This window comes from Cricetulus griseus (assembly GCF_003668045.3).
Source record: "Cricetulus griseus strain 17A/GY chromosome 1 unlocalized genomic scaffold, alternate assembly CriGri-PICRH-1.0 chr1_0, whole genome shotgun sequence".
NCBI classification, from domain to species: Eukaryota; Metazoa; Chordata; class Mammalia; order Rodentia; family Cricetidae; genus Cricetulus; species Cricetulus griseus.
The window spans coordinates 29285215-29309184 of record NW_023276806.1 but is presented as its reverse complement, the minus strand read 5'-3'; the positions used below and the strand labels follow the sequence as shown (position 1 = coordinate 29309184).

At 42.4% G+C, this 23970-nt stretch overlaps 1 protein-coding gene across 5 annotated transcripts in view; it reads left to right on the top strand.

Moving 5' to 3' along the window:
• The window catches only part of LOC100763438 (elongation of very long chain fatty acids protein 6), a 111584-nt gene that overhangs the window by 66038 nt on the left and 21576 nt on the right, over positions 1 to 23970 (top strand). For 2 of the 5 annotated variants that reach the window (XM_035452036.1, XM_035452035.1), the window contains exon 3: positions 13880 to 14007. The exons of 1 other annotated variant lie outside the window; for it this stretch is intronic. In XM_035452036.1, coding sequence (XP_035307927.1) covers positions 13880 to 14007 — 128 coding nt within the window. Of the gene's footprint in view, positions 1 to 13875; positions 14008 to 23970 lie in introns of all 5 variants that reach the window. 2 more of the 5 variants (XM_027395692.2, XM_027395691.2) reach the window with 1 other exon arrangement.

Genomic DNA, 23970 nt, shown 5'->3' with positions numbered 1-23970 from the left:
AAGAACATACATCATGGTGGAAGGACATGGTAGACAAAACATTGTAAGGAATAGATTCACAAATAGAAAAAAGAATCAAGTTGTTTTGGTGTCATTTAGATAAAAACTCTTCTAGTTCTATTATCATATGGATAAGAATTCTTGACCACAAGCCCACAGTTGGGCAGAGATGTCTTGCATGATAGCCTGTGCAAGCCAAATGTCGTCAGGAATTTTATAGGTGGTTACACCTCAGGATGGATCTTGCCAGTTTATGGTAAGGAAACTGTAAATGGAGTGGGCTGGGGGGTTTTAGTGGCAGAGCACAGCATCAAAAACAGAAAAATAAAACACAGAGATTAACCTTTTGCCCCCCCCCCACACACACACATCACCACCACCATGTGCCTTGTAATAAAAAGACCAGGTCTTCAGGTTTGGTAAATGCCTTACCTGTTGGGCTAGCAAGACCGTCCAACAGGCCATTCTGGGTAAAAAGTTCTCCCTAGTGACCACATACCCTGATCACTCTGTCTTTTGGTGGGTGGGCTCATGGAGGTTGGCAAAACTGAAACATTGGGTAGCCATTGCTAATCCTTTGCCCTTTGCAGAGCCTTTCATAACTTCCCAGTTCCTTTGGGTGTGTGACCTGGGTTATCTGGAAGCTTTATATATCTTCCCTACTGCTCCCTCACCTTTTCCATATAAGGATCTATGCAAGTTCATGGGCAAAGGGCTGATTTTAAAAACCTAAGAGTATGAGTTACTAACAGCCAAAGGTGAAGTTCTACTTCCCGTCAGAAAGCTGCTATTTGCTGAGGGTCATTTGGGTTCACCCCACAGCAGGTATGTAGAATTAAGGGCAGATTCTTGGCCATGCCAGCATTCTTCCAGCTTGACATCCTGTAAACTCAGCAGCTGATAACTGACAGGCAGGGACCGGTGTTAGACACCTATGTGAGCCTTGTGATAAGGCCTGCATTCATTTTTCACTTGTCAACTCCTAGGCAGAACAATGACCTTTGTAACACTTACAGGTGGTAACTCAATACTCTACTCTCACGCTGACTGGCCAGTCCCAGCTCAGCCAGTCCTCACTAACCTGAATGGGATACTTGAAAGGGATCACAAGTACTTCTGATTGGTTGTGGAAAGAATGAGCAGTTGCTGTCTAGGTTTCATGACTGCAAATAATGTGTAGATAATTACCAGCACTTAGTGGGCCTTTTAACCTTTGCTCAAATCAACCAAATGGATACATTAAACCCCACCCCCACTTACTGCCACTCGATAAGTAATTAAATGAGTGTACAAGGGGCCTATTTTTCCACAATAAATAGGTCAGGAAGGAAAAAGCTAACAATTACTTTTTCATTTTCTTTCAGAAACACATAGAAGGCTAATAAGAGCCCCTTTATCACATCCCTTTCTCAGTATAATGCTTTTAAGTGGCCCAGGAACTTCAGCTCAGCTCAAGGATGACCCTGGTTAGCCCAGAATCTTATGACCTGTGTGCTGGATTGGGACTTTTTTCAATTATGTGTGTGTCAGGGTGGGAGGCAGAGGTCTTTGCCTGTCTGTCTGTCTGTCTGTGTATGAGTATGGGATTGTGCACACCATTGCATATGTGTGGTGGTCAGAGGACAATTTTTTGAGAGTACCTACTCTTCTACTATGGGTTCTGCAATTCGAACTCAGGCTGTCAGTTTGTCTTGTGTGTCCTTTTTCTCTGAGCCATCCATCGCCCCCTGGGAATTTCTTTGACTGAAATATTCCGGTTCTGTCATACAGTATCAGGTCTTTTCCATTTTCAGAATAATATTCGTTGTGGGAAGCCCTTGCTTGCCAACACATGGCTCACACTTTGCTCACTTACCTGCCCTTTGGGTTTGGTGGCTGAGGTGGAGACCCAGCTAGCAAGAGGAAAGGCTTGTGTGCTCACAACACCAATCAACAGCCATTATCTCTGCCCACCCTGTCTTTAACAATCTCACTAAGAAAACAGTAGGTGGTGCTAGGCCAGCAAGGAGTAGGCATTTAGATGCTGTTTCCCAGCCATGCTCAGCAGGGCCCATGGCTGCTTCGAAAGGAGCGGACTGCCTGGGAAAACACACCAAGCTTTCCATTGATGTGTGTGTGTGTGGGGGGGGGGGTGGCCAATAGGGTTACAGTAACTTGCAGGGCATTGTTTAGACTTAGAATCTAGTGAGTTTGAAGTACAGACTCATAGATAATAATTTAACATAAATTATTGCTCTCAGTCTCCCAGTAATATATTTTATTTTTCTTTAAAATACATCCCAATGCAAGATTAGATACAGGATCTTACTGTGTAGCCATGGTTGGTCTGGAACTCACTTTGTAGATGAGGCTGGCTTTGAACTCATGGAGATCCACCTACCTCTGTGTCCTGAGTTCTAGGATCAGTGACCTAGCAACATGAGATTTTTAAAAACATATCCAATAAAGAGCCACTTATGGCCAGCCCTGTGATATAAGGCCCTGAGCGTCCAAAATTAAGGAAGATAGCTATAATACACATGTAATACACAAAAGATAACAGCTGTCATAGATAATGTTAAGGAGAAATAAAAGTAAAATGGTGATAAGTTAAAAACCACTAGAGAGTAACTTCCCAGTGATCAGCAAAATGACAAGCTAGAATTTCTATTTAAATAAATAAAATAGTTGGCTAATAGTGAAGATTATGTTACTTGTAGAAATACAAAATTCTTGTCCTTGTATAACTTCCTATGGATACTTTTTATGTGTGCTCAAAATTTTTTTCTATACTAGATTTTAGAAGAGCTAGATGCAGAATAACTCAGTGTGAGAAGACACAGACTTCTGTGTGGCATGCCAGTTAAGGGTTGTGCTGTGTTTATGTACATGCGCAGATGTTTGTATTCCTGTGGGCATATGCATATGTGTATTCAAACACATGTGTCCCTGTGGATGTGTAGAAGCCCGGAGGTCAGTGAATGTTCTCCGCTTTGATTTTCAAGACAGGTTCCTACTGACCTCTGAGCTCATTGAGAAAATGGATCCACCCACCCCCACCCACCCTGCACCCTCATTACAGCTCAATGGGGGCGATGTCATGTGAGTGCTGGGGATCCAAAAACTCAGTGCTCATGCTTGCCCAACAACCACTTTACCTACTGAGGTATCTTCTCCAGCTTCCCAAACATCTCATAATACATCCTGCCATTAAGTGATCAAGGAACTCTGGCTGTCAGTACACATGGCAAACCTCCGATGGAAAGGCAGTTGTTACTGGTTGTTTATCAGGCATATAGGGGCCTGTGATGCCAAACTTCTAAGCTAGGACACTTACTACTTTTCAGGTTTTCCTGTTTGTTTTCCTCCCTGTGAAAATTTGTCTTATGAACATGGTTCAAGGAAACATATAGTTTCTTAGGGGAAAAGTGGATTCCAGTATCTTCAAACCAGAAATTGGGGCTGGTGAGATGACTCATTGCCTAAAGGAGCTTGCTGAGCAACGGGGTCCCCTGAGACTGACCCGAGGAACTCATGCAAAGGTGGAAGGAGAGAACTGACTTCCCAAAATTGTCCTCTGATGCTGTTGTGACGCACTGAATGTGTGGGTGCCAGTTGAGCTCGGACGCACCCTGCCAATGTATATTCCTAAAGGGGATGCCTACCCCAGCAATGTAAACCTTCCAGTTCTCAAGGGAATGGAGACTTACATTTCTTTGTGCTTAAGCAAGCATTTTTCCCTTGCTTCTGAGATTGCCTGATGAAAATGGTGCCATCAGAACTGTAGTTTTGAAAATCTGTTCTTTGAAGCCATGCCACAGAATGCCAGCTGAACTTCAATCATTCCCCAAGTATCACCTGACTTGAAGAGGAGATTACCCGGCTGTCTGTCTCACAAACTAACAGTAAACAGAAACTTATAAACAAAGTCTTTCTTTCATTGTCCAAAGAAATGGAGAGCACTCTTTCTATGCTTGTTTACTAAGTGATCTTGACATTTTTCCCCATTAGGAATGTCGTGTCCCCCCCCCCCGTCCCGTCCCCCCCCGTCCCCGTCCCCGTCCCCCCCCCCCGCAAGAGGCCTTTGTATCCTTTTTTTTTTCCCCTTGACTTTGAAGTTATAAATAAAGGAGGGAGGGACACTCAAGTCTTTGTGGAAAATGCTGTGAATAGATATAAAGATAAAAGTCATCTAAACTATAAAGATAAAAGGCTCCTGAACTGGCTGAGACACTGTCTGGCAGGTCTCACTCTGGTTTCCTCATAGGAGCTGATGACCAGCGAGTATAGGGCAGCCACTGATAGATCTCATTGAGCTATTTGTATCATCAGTGGAGAGTCTGCCTCCCACCCTGCAGAAATAGAGAGGAGCAAAAAAGCCCTGAGGAGCTATAAACAGGGTGAATGCTTAGTCCTCCCAGTTATAAGACCTTGAACTAGTTTATCACAACCAACACCTCGTTTCTTTGTAATCCCAGCACTTAAAGATGGAGTGATTCCCACTCTTTAACGAACACTTATGTCATAGGAGCCTTCTTATCAGATTGTTTCGTCATGAACCTGAGCTCACTCCCATGCTGACTACGCAGAAACAAGGGGCCGAGTGGTAGGAACGCAGCTCCCTCCTGGGTTGAGATTGACTTTTGTGCAATTATCTTGTGAAGATCAAGCTAATGGGAAGATGAAAGCAATAGCAGTAATAACCAGAGCTCTGCTGCAAGAACTTGGGCTCTTGTGTGGCTTGAGAGAGGGGATGTCCTGGCAGCGGCATCTGCTTCTGTTTAACCAAACCTCTCCTCTCCTGTCTGCAGATGTGATTTCAAATGTAACATCAGGTGACCTACAGGGCAGGGAGGTATTGCAGCATTCCAGCAGCTTGTACAATTGAGTCTCAGCTGGACCATTGTTCTGTGGTAGTGAGGCTGGTGATGTAGTCTCAAGGAATGAAGGGGGAAATGCAGAAATGTGAGGCCTGTGTTGACTGTTTGGTCACTTTTTGTTTGTTTGTTTGTTTTTGTTTTGTTGGTTTTTTTTTTTTTTTTTTTTTTTTTTTTTTTTTTTTTTTGAGACAGGGTTTCTCTGTGTAGCTCTGGCTGTCCTGGAACTCACTCTGTAGACTAGACTGGCCTTGAACTCACAGAGATCCACCTGCCTCTGCTAAGGGTATCCGCTGCCACCACCTGGCTTTGATCACGTTGTCAATTTTAGATGAGACTGCTGGGTAAGGCCTTGCCAGATGTACCTTGCTGGAATCTAGTGGAAGCAACGGAGGCCGAGCTCATGTGAGCATAGGCTACGTATGTTATCCCAGCAGTGAGCATACTTGTGACAACATGCCTTGGAGTTTTCTAATTTCTCTCAATGTCTTTCTTGGATTTGTCTTGTCCAAACTTTCTTGGCCCCCAGCACCATTGAGACTTGGTGTTAGTTTCATGTTTTGAAGTGTGGCTGGATCTGCAGCCTCCTGGGTGTCTGTGTACTAGGAGCTAGGTACCACCTCCCCCCTGTTGGAAAAATGCAAAGGATACTATCATATACCTACTTAGGGACAAAAAGTATCACCTGCTAGTGTCCCCAGTGTTTGTGGGGAAGTAGGCTGAGCTCTGGGGTCTTTGGGAAACTGCTAAGAAGAGATCCTCATCGTGTGTGTATCAGTCCTTCCTGCTGTGAATGCTATACTGTATGTAGTGGCAGAGACTTTGCAGTAGTGCCTAGGTTGAGGGTTTTGAGACAGGAAGATTATTTCAGAATAAGTAGAGCCAATTAACCCTCGGGGGTCCTTGAGATTGGAGGAGCTTTCTAGGCTGTGGTCCTGGGCGACCTCATAGACCTGTAGTCATTGCAAAAACCCTAGAAAGGGGGCAGAAGGACAAAGTCAGGAAGGTTGACATGGCCACACCAGCAGGCCCAAGGGACAGTGTGTTTGGAAGGAGCAATATGAGTATCTGAATTAAAAAAAAAAAAAATGCTGTTATTTTCAAGAGAAATCAAATCCATAGCCCTTTCCTGAGTAACGGGAGGTAACCCCCCTGGGAAACACTGTGTAAATTGGTTTTTTTCAGTTCAATATCTTAGGTTGTGCTTTTTTTGTTGTTGTTTTTTTGGGGGGGGGTTGTTTTTTAGAGACTTGGTTTCTCTGTGTAGCTTTAGAGCCTATCCTGGCATTCGCTCTGGAGACCAGGCTGGCCTCGAACTCACAGAGATCCACCTGCCTCTGCCTCCTGAGTGATAGGATTAAAGGCGTGCACCACCAACGCCCGGCTTAGGTTGTGCTTTTTCCCCATCACTGCCACATTTTACTCAAGCTTTAACTTCTCGCCATGCGATAATTTTCATTGCTGTGGAGCTATTGCCCCTCTGCCCTAGAAAGAACATTCTGTGTATTTTCTCAAGCCATCCCCATTTTCCTTCTGGACTTGTTTATTAAGGAAAAAGTTAGTGATGGGTGTATTTACTTATCCAGTGCCTTAACTTTATTTCCTAGCTTGTTTTCGGCTGTCTGTGGGGCAGTAAGATAAGGAAACCCTATATAAATACAAGGTGGTAATAACGACAACTGACAGGCCATCTTTTAACACTCGGCCCTTGAAGATATTAAAGTACTCAACAGACACGGATTTGTTTATGCCTGTTTATCTAGCTGGCTGTGTGGCTACTATCTGTCTCTGTTTCGATTTAAACCTAGGAATAATTCTGCCCAAATTTAAATCTTGTGAATCAGTTTTTGGTTTGTTTGTTTGTTTTTTTCTGTTGTTTTGGTTCCATTGTCCATAATCATATCCTTTTAATATACTCACTTCTAACTGTGGTCTCTAGCTCTTAGATAAATCTAGTTAGTTTTTTTTAAAAAAATTACATGTATGTTTGTATGCTCGTACTCATTTGTGTGCCCCAATAATGTGCAGTTATCCATGGATGCCAGACAGAGTCAGATCCACTGGAACTGGAGTTACAGGTGTTTATAGGAATGTTGGAAATGGAGTCCAGGTCTTCTGTAAGAGCAATAAGGTCTCTTAACTTCTGAGCCATTTCTTTGGCTTCAAATCTGTTGTCTTCATGTCTTCAAAATTCTGGTGGCTTCTTCATCTTAAGACAAAAGGAAGTAGTGTTTTGTATCTTACTTTAAAATAGTATCTGGAAGATTGTTGTTAATTCACAGAAAAAAGATGAGTGCTGCCAGATTTGGGGTCTTTATGTAGGTTTTTTTTGGGGGGGGTGCACAGGTGTGCGCACATTCTTGTGCATACATACCTGTGAGACTCTGGTCAACTTTGGGCATCATTGCTCAGCTGCTCTCCACCTTGTTTTTTGAGTCATGGTCTCTCCTCTGGCCTGGAGTTCACCAAGTTGGCTCGACTGGCTGCCAGAGACCTCCAGTGCCAGGCCGCACCGTCATAACTGGCTTTGTACATGGATGCTGGGACTCTAACCTCATGCTTTGTACATGGATGCTAGGACTCTAACCTCATGCTTTGTACATGGATGCTAGGACTCTAACCTCATGCTCAGACAGGTTTTGGTGGGAGTTGTTATATTTTGAGAGCATTCTCTCCCCACATAATCCTGTTTTCAGTTGTAACAAGGCACCACATAGTTTTTAAAGGTCGTGTGTATGAAACATTGTTCACTGGTGTAGACAGCCTCATGCCAGATCTGTTGTTCCTGAGAGAGCTGGACCGTAATGGGAAGATGTATGTATGTGGGGTGATGCTGTTTATTTAATCAGCTTCACCAAATGTAATTATACTTTGGCCTACTTCAAGATAGAAAAATGGAATCAAAATCATGGTTTTCTCACCTTTAAAAAATCCATAAGGAAAACCTGTGATCTCTAAATTAGCACCTGAGAGGGAAGTTTATAGCAGGAAGAGGTGTTTGGACCCAAAGTAGCTCAGAAATCACACATTATTTAGGTTCTTGGGTTAAAACCTGACAGATGAGAATACTTTCCTTTTTCTGTAGCAGCTTTGCCTTGCCATTTCAGAGCCTCCATTAATCATGGATAGATTTCTATTATTCACAAACTTATTTTTCAGTATTTTGAGGAATGTGTTAATTTCTACATGTAAAACACTTAGCAAAACTAGTGATGAAATTCTGATTGCTTTTGTAGGGGAAAAATGTTAGTTTGAAGTCTTAGAATTATCAAAAATATGACATATCTCAGCCTTTTATCAAGAAAAATTGTTTTTTGGCAACAAAGGCAACAATTTGTCAAATTGGCAACAACATAGACATCCAAAGCAGTATGTCATTTCCTTTAGTTTCTGGAACCACAGCTTTCCCAAAACTACTTTCCAGACCATATCAAGGCTGAGTCGGCATCAGAACTAGAGAAATCTTGGATTCCCTTGAAGTGTAAACTCTGTTTTATTTATTTTTTCTTTTCTTTTTCTCTTTCTGGGGCAGGGTCCTGGCTGTCCTGGAACTCACTATATAGACCAGGATGGCTTTGAACTCAGAGATCCTCCTGTCTCTACCCTCAAGCGCTGGATTAAATGCACACCCAGCCAGCATAGACCCTTTTTATGCACTAAGGAATATCAGCTGAACTGGGAGGTATACAGATCTCTTCTTTTTTTCCCTCTGGCAGGTTGGTTTTCATTTTTTCCCTCCCTCCCTCCCTCCCTCCCTCCCTCCCTCCTCCCTCCCTCCCTCCCTGCCTCCTTCTTTCTTTCTTTCTTTCTTTCTTTCTTTCTTTCTTTCTTTCTTTCTTTCTTTCTTTCTTTCTTGTTGCCTTGGACACACATGGCAGCCATAAACAAGGTCATTTAGACACAACATGAAATATTGAGGAAGGAACTTAGGCTGTCTTTGCAAGGTGCTCATTAGGAGTTATCCTGTGTTGAAATACCACCCACGTGAAAGTTCTTTCATTGGAAAATCAACTTGCTTGACTCTTGGAGGAGGGCCCAATCGCTGTCAGATTTCAGTGGGAACACCAAGGAGCTGCAAGCTAAGTACTGGCTTCAAAGGCATCCCATAAGCTTAAAAAAGTGCATTTGGATTTATACAAGGTATTCAGTTATTGTAGTGAGAATAAAAACCCACCTTGAGGAATGATTAGGGATAAAGAGTATTACAGAGAAATCCAAATCTCTTAAGTGTATAAATTAACTGTTTTTTTTATTAGTTATGAACTAATTTCCATTATTATTCAGTTTCAATATTGGTGACAGAAATATAAGGGACAGAAAGTTTCTGTTTGTTTCAGAAAAAGTGCAAGCACAACAGATCAGTACACATGAGTGTGTGTGTGTGTGTGTGTGTGTGTGTGTGTGTGTGTGTGTGTGTGTGTCTGTGTGTCTGTGTGTGTGTGTGTTATGCATACATGAGTGTGCAAGTATGTGTGCCATGTCCCCACTGCAGAGGCTGGAGGAGGTGTTGTGTGCCATTCTCCACTGTATTTTTTGTTGTTGTTATTTTGCTTTGTTTTGCTTTTTGTTTTGAGATGGGTTTTCTCACTGAACCTGAAACTCACGGCGAGTTTCCCAGTAGACTGGCTAACCAGGGAGCTCTTGGGATCCACCTGGCTCAGCCCAACAAGGAGGGTGTGACAGGCACATGTGGCCATTGAGATTCAATTGGAACTCATGTCCTCTCTGTTGAGCTGTCTTCTCAGGCCCCACACTAGTATTTCTTCTGACCTATCTCCTTTTTGGTTCAGTTGCCTGGTAATGAGCTCCAGTTTCACCACCCTGAAAGGACTTGTTAGGTACCCGAGAGGGGGAAGGCTTGTGCTGTGTGATGTACACTAAGATTTATTAAGCAAGGTAACTCCATGCTCCCTAGGGATTACTAATTAACTGATAATAAAACATTGTAGTAGCTGTATTATTCCCATCCCTGGATGCCTACAGCAAAATGGAGAATTATAGGATTACTATTGAAGCATCAGGGCACTCACTAATCCATCCTAAACACTGAGTAGGCCAGTAACCAATCATTGCTCAACCTGATTCTATTTGAACCTTTACCAGAGAGGTAGTGGTAGGAAAGCCCGTTCTCAGTCACTGAAGTTGCCCAGTTTGTCAAGCCATCTAAGCACTGGAAGAATAATTACAACTTTTGAAACAGGAGTTAATGCTTCAGTAGATGAATATCTTACTGAGGGACTCTGAAGCTTTTCACTCCGTATGTCCATATGCGTATGTAAGTTACTTTGAATCACATCCATTTCATGACCCCTTGTCTTCCTCCTACCTCCCCCTTCCCTAAACAGTCCACCTTCTGCTTTTGTGTTGCAGCCCCTTTCTCTTCTTCATTCTTCTGTTTCCTTCTTTCACTCGTTACTAACACATCCAGTTTTGTCCATTTTTCCTGCAAGTGCCGAAATTTAATTCTTTATGGAAGAACCCATTTAGTTCTAAACTCACCCAAAGCATGTTTCGGGTCTCTCCACAGTAGAAGACACTGCCGTGTACAGTGACCATGTGATGTTCTAATCATACTTAAGCAAATGTCATTCTCATCACTGACTGTCTGGGACCCCCCAGAACCCATAACAGTTCATTTCTGCCTCCCAACCTTCTTGGTATTAACCACGAACATTTTGGCTGGTCTTAACCAGTGTCAAGTGGCTGGTCTTGATACAGTGACCATGAGCCACTAATATCATCAGCCTCCTTATTCCCTCTCCTTAGGATAAGGGACTTGACATCTCCCTGAACTCTGCCTTCACTAGATGTTAGGGTTGATGATGTGTGCCACCATGCCTTGAGTTATAGAAGAATATATGTTCTGCCTGCATGTATGCCTGCAGGCCAGAAGAGGGCACCAGATCTCATTATAGATGGTTGTGAGCCACCATGTGGTTGCTGGGAATTGAACTCAGGATCTCTGGAAGAGCAGTCAGTGCTTTTAACCTCTGAGCCATCTCTCCAGCCCTGGAAGATTTTTTTTTTTTTTAAGAAACAAATGTAAAAGAGAAAATTGACCTTGCAAGGACATGACCAGTGATTAGAACTAATTTGCATTCAAGCAGTGGGGAAATTAGAGCAAAACCCGAAAAAACAAAGGAGGAAGTTTTATTCTTCCTTGGTTCTTGAGGCACACTTTCCCTGGGTGGCTAGGATGATATGACTGTATAAAGACACCATTTAACTCGGTTGGCACATGATTATAAGCAGTTCAGTTATGTGTCCAAAGCCAGGACCTAAATTATGTCACATGGCTAAGAAATAGTGAGTGGGAAGAGATGGGAGCAGATGGCTCAGTGGTTAAGAAAGAGCACTTGCTCTTGCAAAGGGACCGGGCTCATTTTTCACCACCCTCATGGCTGCCCACAACTCTCTGTGACTCCAGTTCCAGGGGATCCAGTGCCCTCTTCTGGCCTCCTCGGACACCAGGCATGTACATGGCTCACATGTATGAAGGCCAACACTCCTACACATCAAATGAAATCATTTTAAATATGAGAAGTCCTCTTTAGGGACATTTTCATTCTCAAAGAAACAAGGGGGCGGGTGAGTGAAAGTTTCGTAGACCTGGGATGCTCACCAGTTGGAGCATGATGGTGTGGAGTGTGTGGATGCCTTGGGCTTTTTCACAGTCAAACTCTTTTCTGCTTAGTTACACAGAGGTCACCAAAGGGACCCTGACTTGCTTAGGTGATCGTACATCAAGGACCAACCTCTCTTTCTCCTGTACATTTACTGAGGAGAAGCCTCTAAGGGCTACTTAACCTCTAAGCATTTTTCTCAAAAATGGAAGTGATACTTAAGCTGCAAGGTGAGGTGATTAGGGGATTGATTGATAAAGCCTTTCAGCAGGATATCTGCCCTGGGGAATTGCTGAGTAAATAAGCACCATGTGGTTCCAGTCACCTGCTACCTTTATAATTAAGAAAAACCAAGCAACAACAACAAAAACTAAACAAAACAAGCAAAAACCCCCCACTGTTAAATGCTGCTGTTGCTTGCAGTAGCAGTAGGTTTTGATTTTTTTTTTTAAGCAAGTCATTGCTCATACATGGGCTTTGTATGTTTTATATATCTTAACTTCATATGTGTATAGAAAGAGTGGATCTCATTCTATATAATCTAACACCATACCCTGGGCAGTTAGAGCAAAAACACACTCTTGGATGAAGGTATCTCTCAAAAGATTGTCTGGTTATATTTTTTCCATAAAATTCATTCTCTCTCTCTCTCTCTCTCTCTCTCTCTCTCTCTCTCTCTCTCTGGTGTGGAGCAAAAACAAAAAAAAGTTTGTTGCAGGTGGAAAATATGCTACAAATCTATTTCTGAGTAGTTTGGTTTTCAGTTGCTTTAAATATACCACTGGGGAAACACACTTTCTTTCAGTGTTCCCAGCTGCCCATTCGTTCAGTGTTTATTGAGGACCTACGGTGTTATTTCCCTGCTTCAAAAACTTTGAAAGCAGGAGATCATTATTCAACATGTGTTCACTAAGAGCCTACTTTGTGCCAGGATTATGTGTCCCAACAAGCATGGTTGCACAGTTGTATTTGAACTGATTAATCTACACGGTGTTTACTTATGGGTTGAGTCCTGGGATCATAGTTGTACTTGGTTGGGACCCAAGTAGGTCACTGCATGCATGCAAGTAGCAGTGTTTCTTGGATGAATAGTAATACATCAACAGTCAGGGAAATACTATATGAAGCATTTTGCACTCTACATTCTCCAGCACATGTTTTTATTTTCATACTGTTTTTTGACCTATTCTTCAATTTCAGCCATTTCTTCGTTGGTCTTAATGGCATGGGGGATACCCACATTAAGAGATAGGTTTCTATCTCTGAAAGCATGCTTAAATGTTTAAATTGTTCACAAAGCCTATGTAGTCCCTATCCCTTCCTTCTCTCATTGTTTCTCTTTCTCTGTATGCTTTGGCAGCATTAAACTATTTACAGTAACAAATCAGCAGTTAGTGGGGCTTGGAGGTCCTATATTATCTTTTATTTCTCATCGTCGCCACTCTTCTGTGACTGAGACCACAGTAAATCCAATAGTGACCTCCCTTCCATATCGTCCTAATATAGCTTTCAGATACTTAAATATTTTCCACCGTTTTAAAAATATTTGTTAGGGAATATTTTAAAATGGGAAATGTTTTCAATGTATAAAGAGGCTTCTGTGTGTTTGTCACTCTCTGTCACCCCTTTTGTCTTTCTTGCTTACTTTTGTTTCTTAGGGTATTTTAAAACAAATCTAGGGTACACTGTTTCATTCATAAATATATCTCAATGTGTATCCATAATAGATAAATAGCTTTAAAATTCTACCTACAACTGCTCTTTTACACTACTTTGTTCAAATAAGAACAAACTTATTTGAAATATGTTTCAAAGGGGAGAAAAAAAAAACACCCCCTTTTTCTTTTACGTACTTGCATGTGGCTGTTGTGTCTCTCAAGATGGTTTTAATGTGGTTAGCCCCAGATCTTCAGTCAGTACAACTCACCTGAAGAGAGGCATTCAGTTGTCAGAGTATATCAGAGACACATTTAAATTCAATTTGTGTGTATGTATGTGTCTGACAATTTAGCTTTTTTTAAAAAAAAACTAATGGTAATATTGAAAGTTAATACTTACATTCTACCAAAACCACGATTCTATTTTAAATTCATATTCCTGAAAAGAATAACGTTAATCCCTCTAGTGAAAAGGTCACTTTCATACCTTGGTGATATGTCGAAATTTTTGATCCTAGACCCGAAAAGAACATCTGTCTACATGGAATGGTGCTTCCTGTGTCATGCAGGCAGCCACAGGTTGAATTTGCCAACAGAACATGTCTCCAAGTGGATTAACGTTTCATCGAAGTGGGGCATCTACTCAAAAAACTATCTTTAGCACAGATAGGGCAGCTGTTGTGCAAGGTGCTTCGAGAGTCCTGCCTCACAAGGCTTGGTCCATTTATTTCTTCCTAGGAAGAAGTCCTTCCTGTTCTCTGCGCTGTATGCTGCCTTTATATTTGGTGGTCGGCATCTGATGAACAAGCGAGCCAAGTTTGAACTGCGGAAGCCACTAGTGCTCTGGTCGCTGACTCTGGCCGTCTTCAGGTAGGTTGCATTCATTTCCTTAATCTACCTGTTTCATCTGGGCGTCAGGAGAAAGCAATCCTTGCTTGCATCTTACTGTATGTCTGATGCTTGGATGTTTGTTTGTTTTTTAATTCACTATGAACGAGAAATGCTTTGTTTTGGTCATGTTGGCCCTGATGTGCTCAGTCTTCTTCTTTTGGGTGGGGACTTGGGCTTTCTCTTTGCCTATCTAAGTTGGTCTTCCAGTAATCCCAGTCCTCTATTTGGACTAGACACCATACACTAATTATGTTATTCTTGTTGCATAAGATGTAAGTGGAAGGCAGAATGCACACTATTAAGTTGTTAAGCCCTTTGGAGGTCAGGACTGGGTATCATGGTTATGCTGTTATTAGTCCTTAATCTAAAGATGACTCGGAGACATAAAGCCAAGCTCTGGACATGAGTCAACGTCTCTAGACCAGAGAGCATTGTTGCTCTGCAGCCCCCAAAGCCACCTCCACTTTTGATTCCCTGCCCACTCCGGCATGTGTTTCCACAACTGGTTCTTCCTGTGTGCCTGGCAGTGATGCCCAGAGCCTCCAGGGATGTCAGTCAACCTGCAAGCAGACAGGTTCCTCTGGAAGCTTTAGGGACCGGACCGCTTCCAGTTTTTAGTATTTGGTGGTGTAGGTCATCACAAGGCTGTTTAACACACAACTGGAGTTCAAGCAAGTGCCAGAATTCTCCTGCAGCACTAACAAAGTCACTTGTTCTGTTTGTGGTTTGCTTTTCAAGCCCAGCTAAGTTTGTGACTGGGTTTAGGAGCTGAGCTGATGGAGGCAGATTAGAGGGGACGCAAGACAAAATACATCATCATCTTATGACTGTCCATTTATATTTTTTTGAATGATACACTAACATTTCTAGCGCTGAGGGGAGAGACGATGGTCTCATTAAAGCCTCATTAGTCACCCAAAGCTTATTTGGATCACCCAAGAAGAGGATTTTCCCATGGAGCTCCAGGAGTTGCACATTCCATTCCATGGCTGCCTGCATGTGAAACCCCGATTGTTCATTGCTACAGGATCTACTTTTTATTTCACTGGATTTATGGAAGCTGGGGATTTAAAGAGCTTGTGCATGGGTCTATGGCTGAAGACTTCTGGTTCCTTTCCTGATAGGTTGTGATTCTTTAAAAAAGAAGTTTCTCTTTCCTTTGTGCTTATACTTCTGGTTGATGGGGAGTGTCCGACCTAAAGAATTTTGCTATGGAGGGGTAGGGTGGGGTGGCTGTCTCTAGAATGAGGACTTTTACAAAAACCAGTTTTTTTAATATCCCCCCGCCCCAAATCTTTCCCCTTTGCACCCAAGAGACTGCTAGATACATACCCAGCTCTCTCTATACCTAACTTTCCTCTTAGCCCCAAATAATTTGGCAGTAGTACAGGCTGCAGCAGTTTTGTGAGAGCTGAAAGACCAGGACTCTTTTGAAAGAAATGAACACAGTACCATTTTCTCACCTAAATTCATGATAGTGCTTTTCTTTGTTAAGTCTTCAAATTTTGCTAGGCGGTAGTAGTGAGCACCTTTAATCCTAGCACTTCAGGAGGAAGAGGCAGAAGGATCTCTTTGAGTTCTAAGTTCTAGATCACCCTGGTCTACAGATCAAGTTCCAAGACAGCCAGGGCTGTTACACAAAGAAATACTGTCTAAAAAAACTTTTTAAAAAATCTTAATTTTTCTAGTTGACTTATAATTTCTATACTTTGTTTATAAAAACCTGGACCAAAATAAGGTTTGTATATTTTCATTAAACCTCCAGATTTCCTTGCCTTCTCTCCTCCTTCCTCTCTCCCTTTAATTAGGAAACCCCAGCCTTCATTCCGTAGACTTTATCCCTTAGAATTTCCCCTAGTCTGGATTTTGTTTGATTTTTACTCTTTAAAATCCTGCAAGTCTTATAAGTTGGTAGTTACAGCTCGAAGGGTAATTATTCATGTTTAATAGTTCACAAAACTTTATAATAATTTTACCTTCACAGTGTCTTAGGGTTTCTGTTGCTGTGGAGAGACCCCATGACCATGGCAATTCTTATTTTTTTTTTAAGATGTATTTATTTATTACATATACAGTGTACAATGTTCTGTCTGCCTGCAAGCCAGAAGAAGGCACCAGATCTCATAACAGATTGTCAACCACCATGTGGTTGCTGGGAATTGAACTCGGGATCTTTGGGAGAGCAGCCAGTGCTCTTAACCGCTGAACCATCTCTTCAGCCCCCCATGGCCACTCTTCTAAAGGAAAACACTTAACTGGGGCTGACTTACAGTTCAGAGGTTTAGTCTCTCATCATTGGCATGGCATGAAGCACAGCAGCAAGTGCACAGGCAGACATGGTGCTGGAGAGGTAGCTGAGAGTTCTATATCCAAATTGGCAGGCAGCAGGAAGAGAGAATGAGCCACTGGATTTGGTTTGAGCATCTGAAACCTCTGGGCCTATGGGGGCATTTCCATTTAAGCCACCACAAGCAGTAATCCAAAGTGCATATATTTTCCCCTGTGTCTTGAAGTATGTGCTATGGATATAACAACAAAGCAAGATATCTTGAGGTGTGTTAAAAAAAATATCGTTCAATAATGTACTTACAAGGTTTCTTCATACAGTAACATCTGTATATCATTCATTAATAAATGCAAATACTTGTGAAAGTGTTTGAAGAGACACTAGAAGAAAGTTACATCTTGGGGAAGGCAAAGGAGACATATTTTTAATTATTAAGTACCTACTATTCATTGGGGGGAGGAAGCAAAATTTTAGTAATGGGAGTCTGGTTTTAGTGGACCTGGTGATTTAGAATTTGAAACTTTTTTTTTTTTTTCCTGTGAACCCTGTCTTAATCAGAAGAAAGCAGATATGTTTGTCCTCTTTTGAAGGTTGAAGCATCCTTTCCTGAAGCATCCAACAGTCTAGATGAGGAAGAACCAGCCCAGGAGCCACACTTACGCACTAGGGTTGTCTCAGAGCTTAGTCACAGACTGATATCTTATCTCTACACCAAGATAAATACAAAGTATCTAGTCTCATAAATAGAAAAACAAATGATGAAGTCTAAAAGCCCAGTGCACCCTAGGAGCCCAAAAGCCCCCAGCCATTGAGAACTAATCCCTCTTTATCAAGCGCTCTCAGTTCGCCTGGCTTTCTGCCTGCAGGAAGGACACCTGCTAGCCTTCTCATAACTAAAGGTGACAACACTTGTCTGAAAAATAACTTGCTTTGTTTTCTCTGAGCCCTAGTAGGTGTTTAATATTCTTTTTCTAAAATTAGTTCAGGAAACTAAGGAAGGGTGGTCTACTAACAACTGTTTTACATCTCTTTATAAGGGGCTAAGTCATATCGAATCTAAAAACGAAAAAAGAGTTGTGAGTGTTTCCGAGAGAGTAATTATTAGATTAACTAAGTAAATTGGTGGTGTGGTTTTGCGGTGGGATATGTTAGTTTACTTTGTTTTTGTTTTTATTTTTATTTTTTAAAGAGCCCTAGAATGGAGAAATTTCTCAGCTGCTACAGGGGGGCTCTTCTGAATATTTTCCTGTTGGAGACCCTAATGCACACAAACTCACTGTGCCTTCACAGAGAGCAGCCTCCACTTACAGCCTCTTTCTCCCAGGAATTACAGGCTTACAACCTTTGCTGCCTTATCACTGGGAACACTAGGCAGTAGTTATAGTTGTGTTGTTGTTGTTGTTGTTGTTGTTGTTGTTGTTGTTGTTGTTGTTGTTATTACTGTTATTATTATTATTATCTGATAGCTTTTTACAAGTAGTCTCTGTTCATGGCACATATGAAGCCTTTATCCACAGATATTTACTCTTAAAATTTTGGTGAATGCTCTTCCAATGATTTGGCTATACTTGAGATTCTTTTGTCATAACTTAAATTCTCTCTAACAGAATGTCTTGAGTTTGGACAAGGACATGACTTCCGTATCGCTATGAGACATCGTGCCTCTCAAGGTGCTTACCAGGATGTGTGAATCACTGATGCCTTGGGTCTTCTCAAACTGGGCTGAAGAATAGCATGCATTTTCTAAAGGAGATTACATGGTTTGGATTTACAACTGCATTATTTGTTAGTGATTGTTTTGAATTAAGATTAAGCAAGGGATTATGATGCTTACAAATTTCCTGTATTAGCTCATAAATTCATAAAGGATCTTGTTTGCCTGCAGGCCAGATGAGGGCACCCAATCTCATTACGGATGTTTGTGAACCACTGTGTGGTTGCTGGGAATTGAATTCAGGACCTCTGGAAGAGCAGCCAGTGCTCTTAACTTCTGAGCCATCTCTCCAGCCCCTTTGACAGGGTTTTGCATGGTGTGTGTGTGTGTGTGTGTGTGTGTGTGTGTGTGTGTGTGTGTGTGTGTGTAGAATTTGAATTTTTTGTTGTTTTGTTTTTTTGAGACAGGGTTTCTCTGTGTCTTTGGAGGCTGTCCTGGAACTAGCTCTTGTAGACCAGGCAGAGGCAGAGATCCTCCTGCCTCTGCCTCCCGATTGCTGGTATTAAAGGCATGTGCCACCACCTCGTGGCTTGAATTTCTTTAGAAGTTTATTACACCAAAGGAGTGATTTTTTTTTTTATGAAACTGAATAATTCTGTAATCTGAAATATAACATCCATAACTAATCTGAAGCATCTGCAGTTACCTGTCGATTGGCAGAACACATCAAATGAATAACATGGGTGGATGCTATCTATACATTCCTATTGAGGAGATTCCTCTTAGCAAACAGAGAAGCAACTGCAGCTCTGAGAGACATGTCCCCAGGGTATGGATGTGAGTAGGAGGCTGTAAGTGGGATCCTTGGTATAGAAGCATTGCTGGTTCATACTATGGTTCTCTTGTTACATCACTAAAAACCCTCCTCCTGAACGCACTACCTTTCCTGTGTGAGATGATATTCACAAGCCACTGATGCCCCTGCTTTTAACGGCTCTTTCATGAAAGCTTTCAGCTTCTTTACATTTCTGAATAATCAGTGCTTGACTGGGGTGATGCTGTAGCATTGATAGGTTCCTGGATCTCACTTGACTCGGCTCTGACCTAGAAAGCATGAGTCTCTTGCCCTTGCAATTAGCAATTCTTTTTGCCAGTATCTACCATTGGATGGATTTGCTTACTTAATGTCTAGTTCTCCTGGGAATTTGTTGCCTACCGTTTGTTGCAGAAAATTCACAAGTGAAAATTGGGGCAGGTTGTCTGATCCCTCCTTATTCTTACAATTAAATTGTTACGCTTGCCTGAGGCTGTGATATCCAAACACCCCCCCCCCCGAATTCATTGCTGTTTCAGATAGTTTTCTATCTGAAACTTAGCATCAGATGTGTGTAGTTAAAATGATTGAATTTTTTTGAGAATATTTCATTGCCTGCACAATGCAAGTCCCTAATATGGTAAAGCAGTGGATTTCCCTTATCCCCTTCTTTGCATTTACAGTGATACAATGTGTGCAGAGAAGTTTCTCCTCCTTCCCACCCGCATCAGAGATGGGAAAGAGCTTCAGCAACCACCAGAGGGTGTGCTCTATGACTCAAGCAGGCAGGAGAGGTCGTTCATTGATGCCATGGTTTTGTGTTAACGTAGGTCTGGAGTAGAAATCACCTGTTCATCCTAATGGAACCACTACTGATTTGAGGACAGTAGAGTCGTAAGATATTCCAAGTTACTTCACAGTAGCTTGATTAAATAAACATTGAGAACAATGTAATAGAACATGAAAGAGACAGGCTAAGAAGGTACATCTAATGGGCCAGCACTTTCCCGGGCTTGGGTGGGTCTGGAGATTCCACAGAACTTTTGTTTCTTGCCACCTCACACAGTTTTTCTGAGACTGAACTCAATTTTCATCATACCCAGGAGTAAAGGAAGTGGGCTTGAGTGTTTTCTAACCTGCCATTGACACCGCGCGCGCGCGCGCGCGCGCGCGCGCGCGTGTGTGTGTGTGTGTGTGTGTGTGTGTGTGTGTGTGTGTGTGTGTGTGTGTGTGTGTGTGTGTGTGTGTAATTTTTGACGGCATACATAGCTCCTTAAGTTTGAGATCATGCAAAGTCAATGGAAAAAGAGCATTTCTCATGACTGTATCTCAGCTTAAATTGCCCTCTCTGCCTGACTCGTGGCCATTTTGCTGGGCTTTGCTCCACCTGCCCTTGTACTGTGTGTAATATTGCTCCCTTCGCATTCATACACGGAAGATAGCAGGATGGGATCTCAGCTTTCTTCAGGGTGTCCAGACCAGCAACAGCCACTGGGCCCCAGAAGAACATGATGTACAACATCTGGCTTTTGTGTCTAGCTGGATGGACAGCACGTCTTGTGGTTAGTATGCAGCATCCATGTGGGTAGAATGGGAAGCCGGCACATTAAAGAATTAAAGGCAGAGCTGTGTGTGACGTCGGGTTCACATCTGTAATCCCCTTACTCTTAGAGGCAGAAGGTAGGGGGGTGGCTGAACTTGTCATAAGTTATTATTTTGTTTGTTTTTTTGAGAGAGGGTTTCTCTGTGTAGCTCTGGCTGTACTGGAACTTACTCTGTAGACCTGGCTGGCCTTGAACTCACAGAGATCTGCCTGCCTCTGTTATGTGGGTGCTGTGATTAAAGGTGTGTGTCATCACCATCTGGCCAAAAATTATTTTTTTAAAATACTCTGAGAATTATTTTTCAGGATAATTTTTTCAAAAATCATTTCTTCCTTCATCCCACCCACAGGAAGTTGGAAAGTTTGTTTCTTCATGCACGCCCATAGCTGTGAGCCAAGGGCAGTGGTTCATGGATGTCCCTCCAACACCTGGGCAGACGGGCAGGGGAATGGAGAGTTCTAGGTTAGCTTAGGCAACACAGGAGGACCCGGTCTCCAGAAAATCATAAAATTAAATAAGACTATAGTTGTGGTTACATAACTGTATGAGAACAGTGAGTGTCCTTGCTGTGACATTAGTGACAGGTGCACAGTAAGAATCCCATTCAGATATTTTTTTGCAGGATGGGGAGTGTTGTCAGCAGCTGGCTTGGGAATGTTCTAGTCCTCTACTGTTTCCTGGTTTGGATCAAGTCCAAAAGTGAAAATAATTGCTTTGGCACTGCCAAGTTTCCAGGCTGTTTGGATGACTCTGATCTTTTACTGGAGGGTTAGGGGAGAATGTGGACCTGATTCAAGGTACACACACAAGGTGAGCACACTTTATATATATAGCATTTCTGCAAGAGCCTTTCACCCAGCTAGGTCTATCTGCTGTGGTGATTGGGAAGTGAGGGCTGCTCAGAGCCCACCCAAACCAAAAGCACAGGAGACAAAGGCAGAGACCGCCACCGTGGCAGCCAGCAACTGAGGGAGGAATATGCCCTCCAGACTCAATGGGAAGTGTTTGCAGTTCCAAAATTTGTATTAGCCTATTTAAAATGAGCAGTTTTCCTTTGTTGAAAACAGAAATTACAGGTTTTCCTCAGAGTCTCTTAACAAACAGTTTTTACAACGTATGTCAAGTTCTTCATCCACACCAACCTACAAAGAATATGCTAGGTTTGCAGCCTTTAGTTATGGCAGACAAGTTCCCGCAATGTGTCAGAACAGTCAAGTATTGCCGAACTCTTACAGCTCCAGATTCATTTCCCCATAGGAATAGAAGTCAGAGATCGTCAGAACACGTCTATCTATATCCAGGTAACTCTGTCTCAAAGCATAATTTGAAACACAGCAAATATGTACTAACAGTGGTTTTCCATCTTAAAGGGGTTCTTTATTTGAAAGCATGGCCCTGATGGTGACGTAGGTAGAATCACTGTGGGTCACCATCCATGATTGTCACACTGGACCAGGAGAGGTAGCACACTGATGTAGCATAGTGCCAGGGCTTGAGAGTTGGGGGCAGGAGGATTGCAAGCTTGAGGATGGGCTAAACACCGAGTCAGGCTGGCAGTGTGGCTCAGTTGGATAGAGAGCACTTATGTGTGGACCACCAAGGCCTAGGGATCCACCCCCAGCACTGTTACCACCTAGATCACACAGAAGATTCAGGACTTGCCTAATCAACAAAATTGCTAAGGTGACAATGAATGACAGGGAGAAACTTCAAGTGCTGCTCCTTGTGGCACTGTTATAGCTAGGTTTGGAACACAAGCTTTGGAATTGTCTCTTAAATATAGTTATGTGGCCTCCTGTTCTAGAGAAATCTGACTGGAACTCTGGCCCACTTGGCATGCTTGCCTGTATTTATATTATAAGCTTCCTATCCATGGGCTGACTTCTCCACAGCCATTTCCCGACCTCTGTAGATTATTAACTGGACACTTTCACCTGAGATAACAGCACTGCTCTGGTAAACTTTCACTCAGGGAGTGGCATTTTTCAGTCTGCCTCCCAGTTGGTCAAATGCCATCTTGGCAAAGCCGGGGGTGGGGGTGGGGGGGAGGTGCAGCAGACAGACAACCTGGCACATGTCTTTTCCCTCTGGTGACTTCCTGAGAGGGAAACATCTCTGAGTCTGGCTCCTCCCACTCTCCAAAAATAAAAAAAGAAAGAAAGAAAAAAGGTTGTGTGTGGTCTGCCAAATCTTCTGGGTCCTTGCTTTATATCAGTCTACGTTTTCTTTCATTGGTAGTTCATCTTGCCTCAAACTTGTTGCTCTGAAGAGCTTTATTAAACAGAAATGCTTTTTGTCAACTAACAATCAGTAGAAATAAGTTAATAATTAATTTAGTTTCTCTTTATCTAAAGACCTTCGTCATTTTCCGCAGGGCTGTTTAGGCCGGTCAGCTTAGGTCCTTCCTTTCTCGACACATCACACCCTTGAAAGCTGCTGAAAAGCATCACAGATAATGTCTTCCTTTCATGCCTGTTATTCCATTCCAGCCCCCAGCATCCCTTTGGGAATGAGAGAGCTACCCTCTTTTTAGTTACCCTGTTGTGTAATAACAAGAGTAAATGTTCTTTATTAAAAGCCCAAAGTGGCGTATGGTAATAATGTGGAGTTATTATATCCCATGTTGCCATCTTTCTCCATGTGACAGCCTAAATTATAACACATAGCATATCCGCGTCCTGCTTAAAGCTGGTCAGTGCCTGTACAGTGCTACTGAGTAAATGACTTGTTTGTTTCTTTTATTTAAGACAGGGTTTCTCTGTGTAGCTTTGGAGCCTCTCCTGGCACTCACCTGTAGACTAGACTGGCCTCGAACTCACAGAGATCCACCTGCCTTTGCCTCCCAAGTGCTGGGCTTAAAGGCATGAGCCACCACTGCCCAGCGAGTAAATGATTTTTACTGTTGCTAATTATTGTGTCTTAAAAAATCCACAAAGGTTCTACAAGCTATGGCCATATGCATCTATGAAGCCCTATTTCATTCCCAACCCAGCACAACCAGTCTTCCTGGCCTTGGAATAGCATGCCCGATTGTTGTGATCCTTGTCTGCCTGGTGTTCATATCAAGGCTGTGACAGGACAGGCTCATGAATCTGTTATCAGCTCACCTGTCATCCCTTTGGTTCCCCATCTCAGTAGATTGCCTTGCCCCCTCTCACTAATCACTATCACTTCACCCTCATTACTGAGGTACTTAACCACTACATGGAGTTACAGCTGTGTGTGTGCTAGATGACCCAGAAGAATACAGACTTGATAAAACAGATTTCTTGTCTTTTCTTGGTTGTCTTAATCTGGGGATACTAAAGAGAACCTGGCATGTAAATAATTGTAGAGTAAGTTTTCCTAAGAATCAACCCAGATGGAAACAATCTACTTAAACCAATTTTATAGGTGGTTATCTGTGCTCTTTAGCGTTGTTTAGGTGGGGCACTAATTCTTGTGTGGCCATTCAGTTAAGATTAACTAGTTATGGTATTTAAATATTACATTTACGGTATCTGCCTGAAAAGACAAAGTTTCATTAGTTTTGAGATTTTTGTTGTTGTTGTTAAAGGGCTTGTGGGTAATGGCTGAGTGTGAT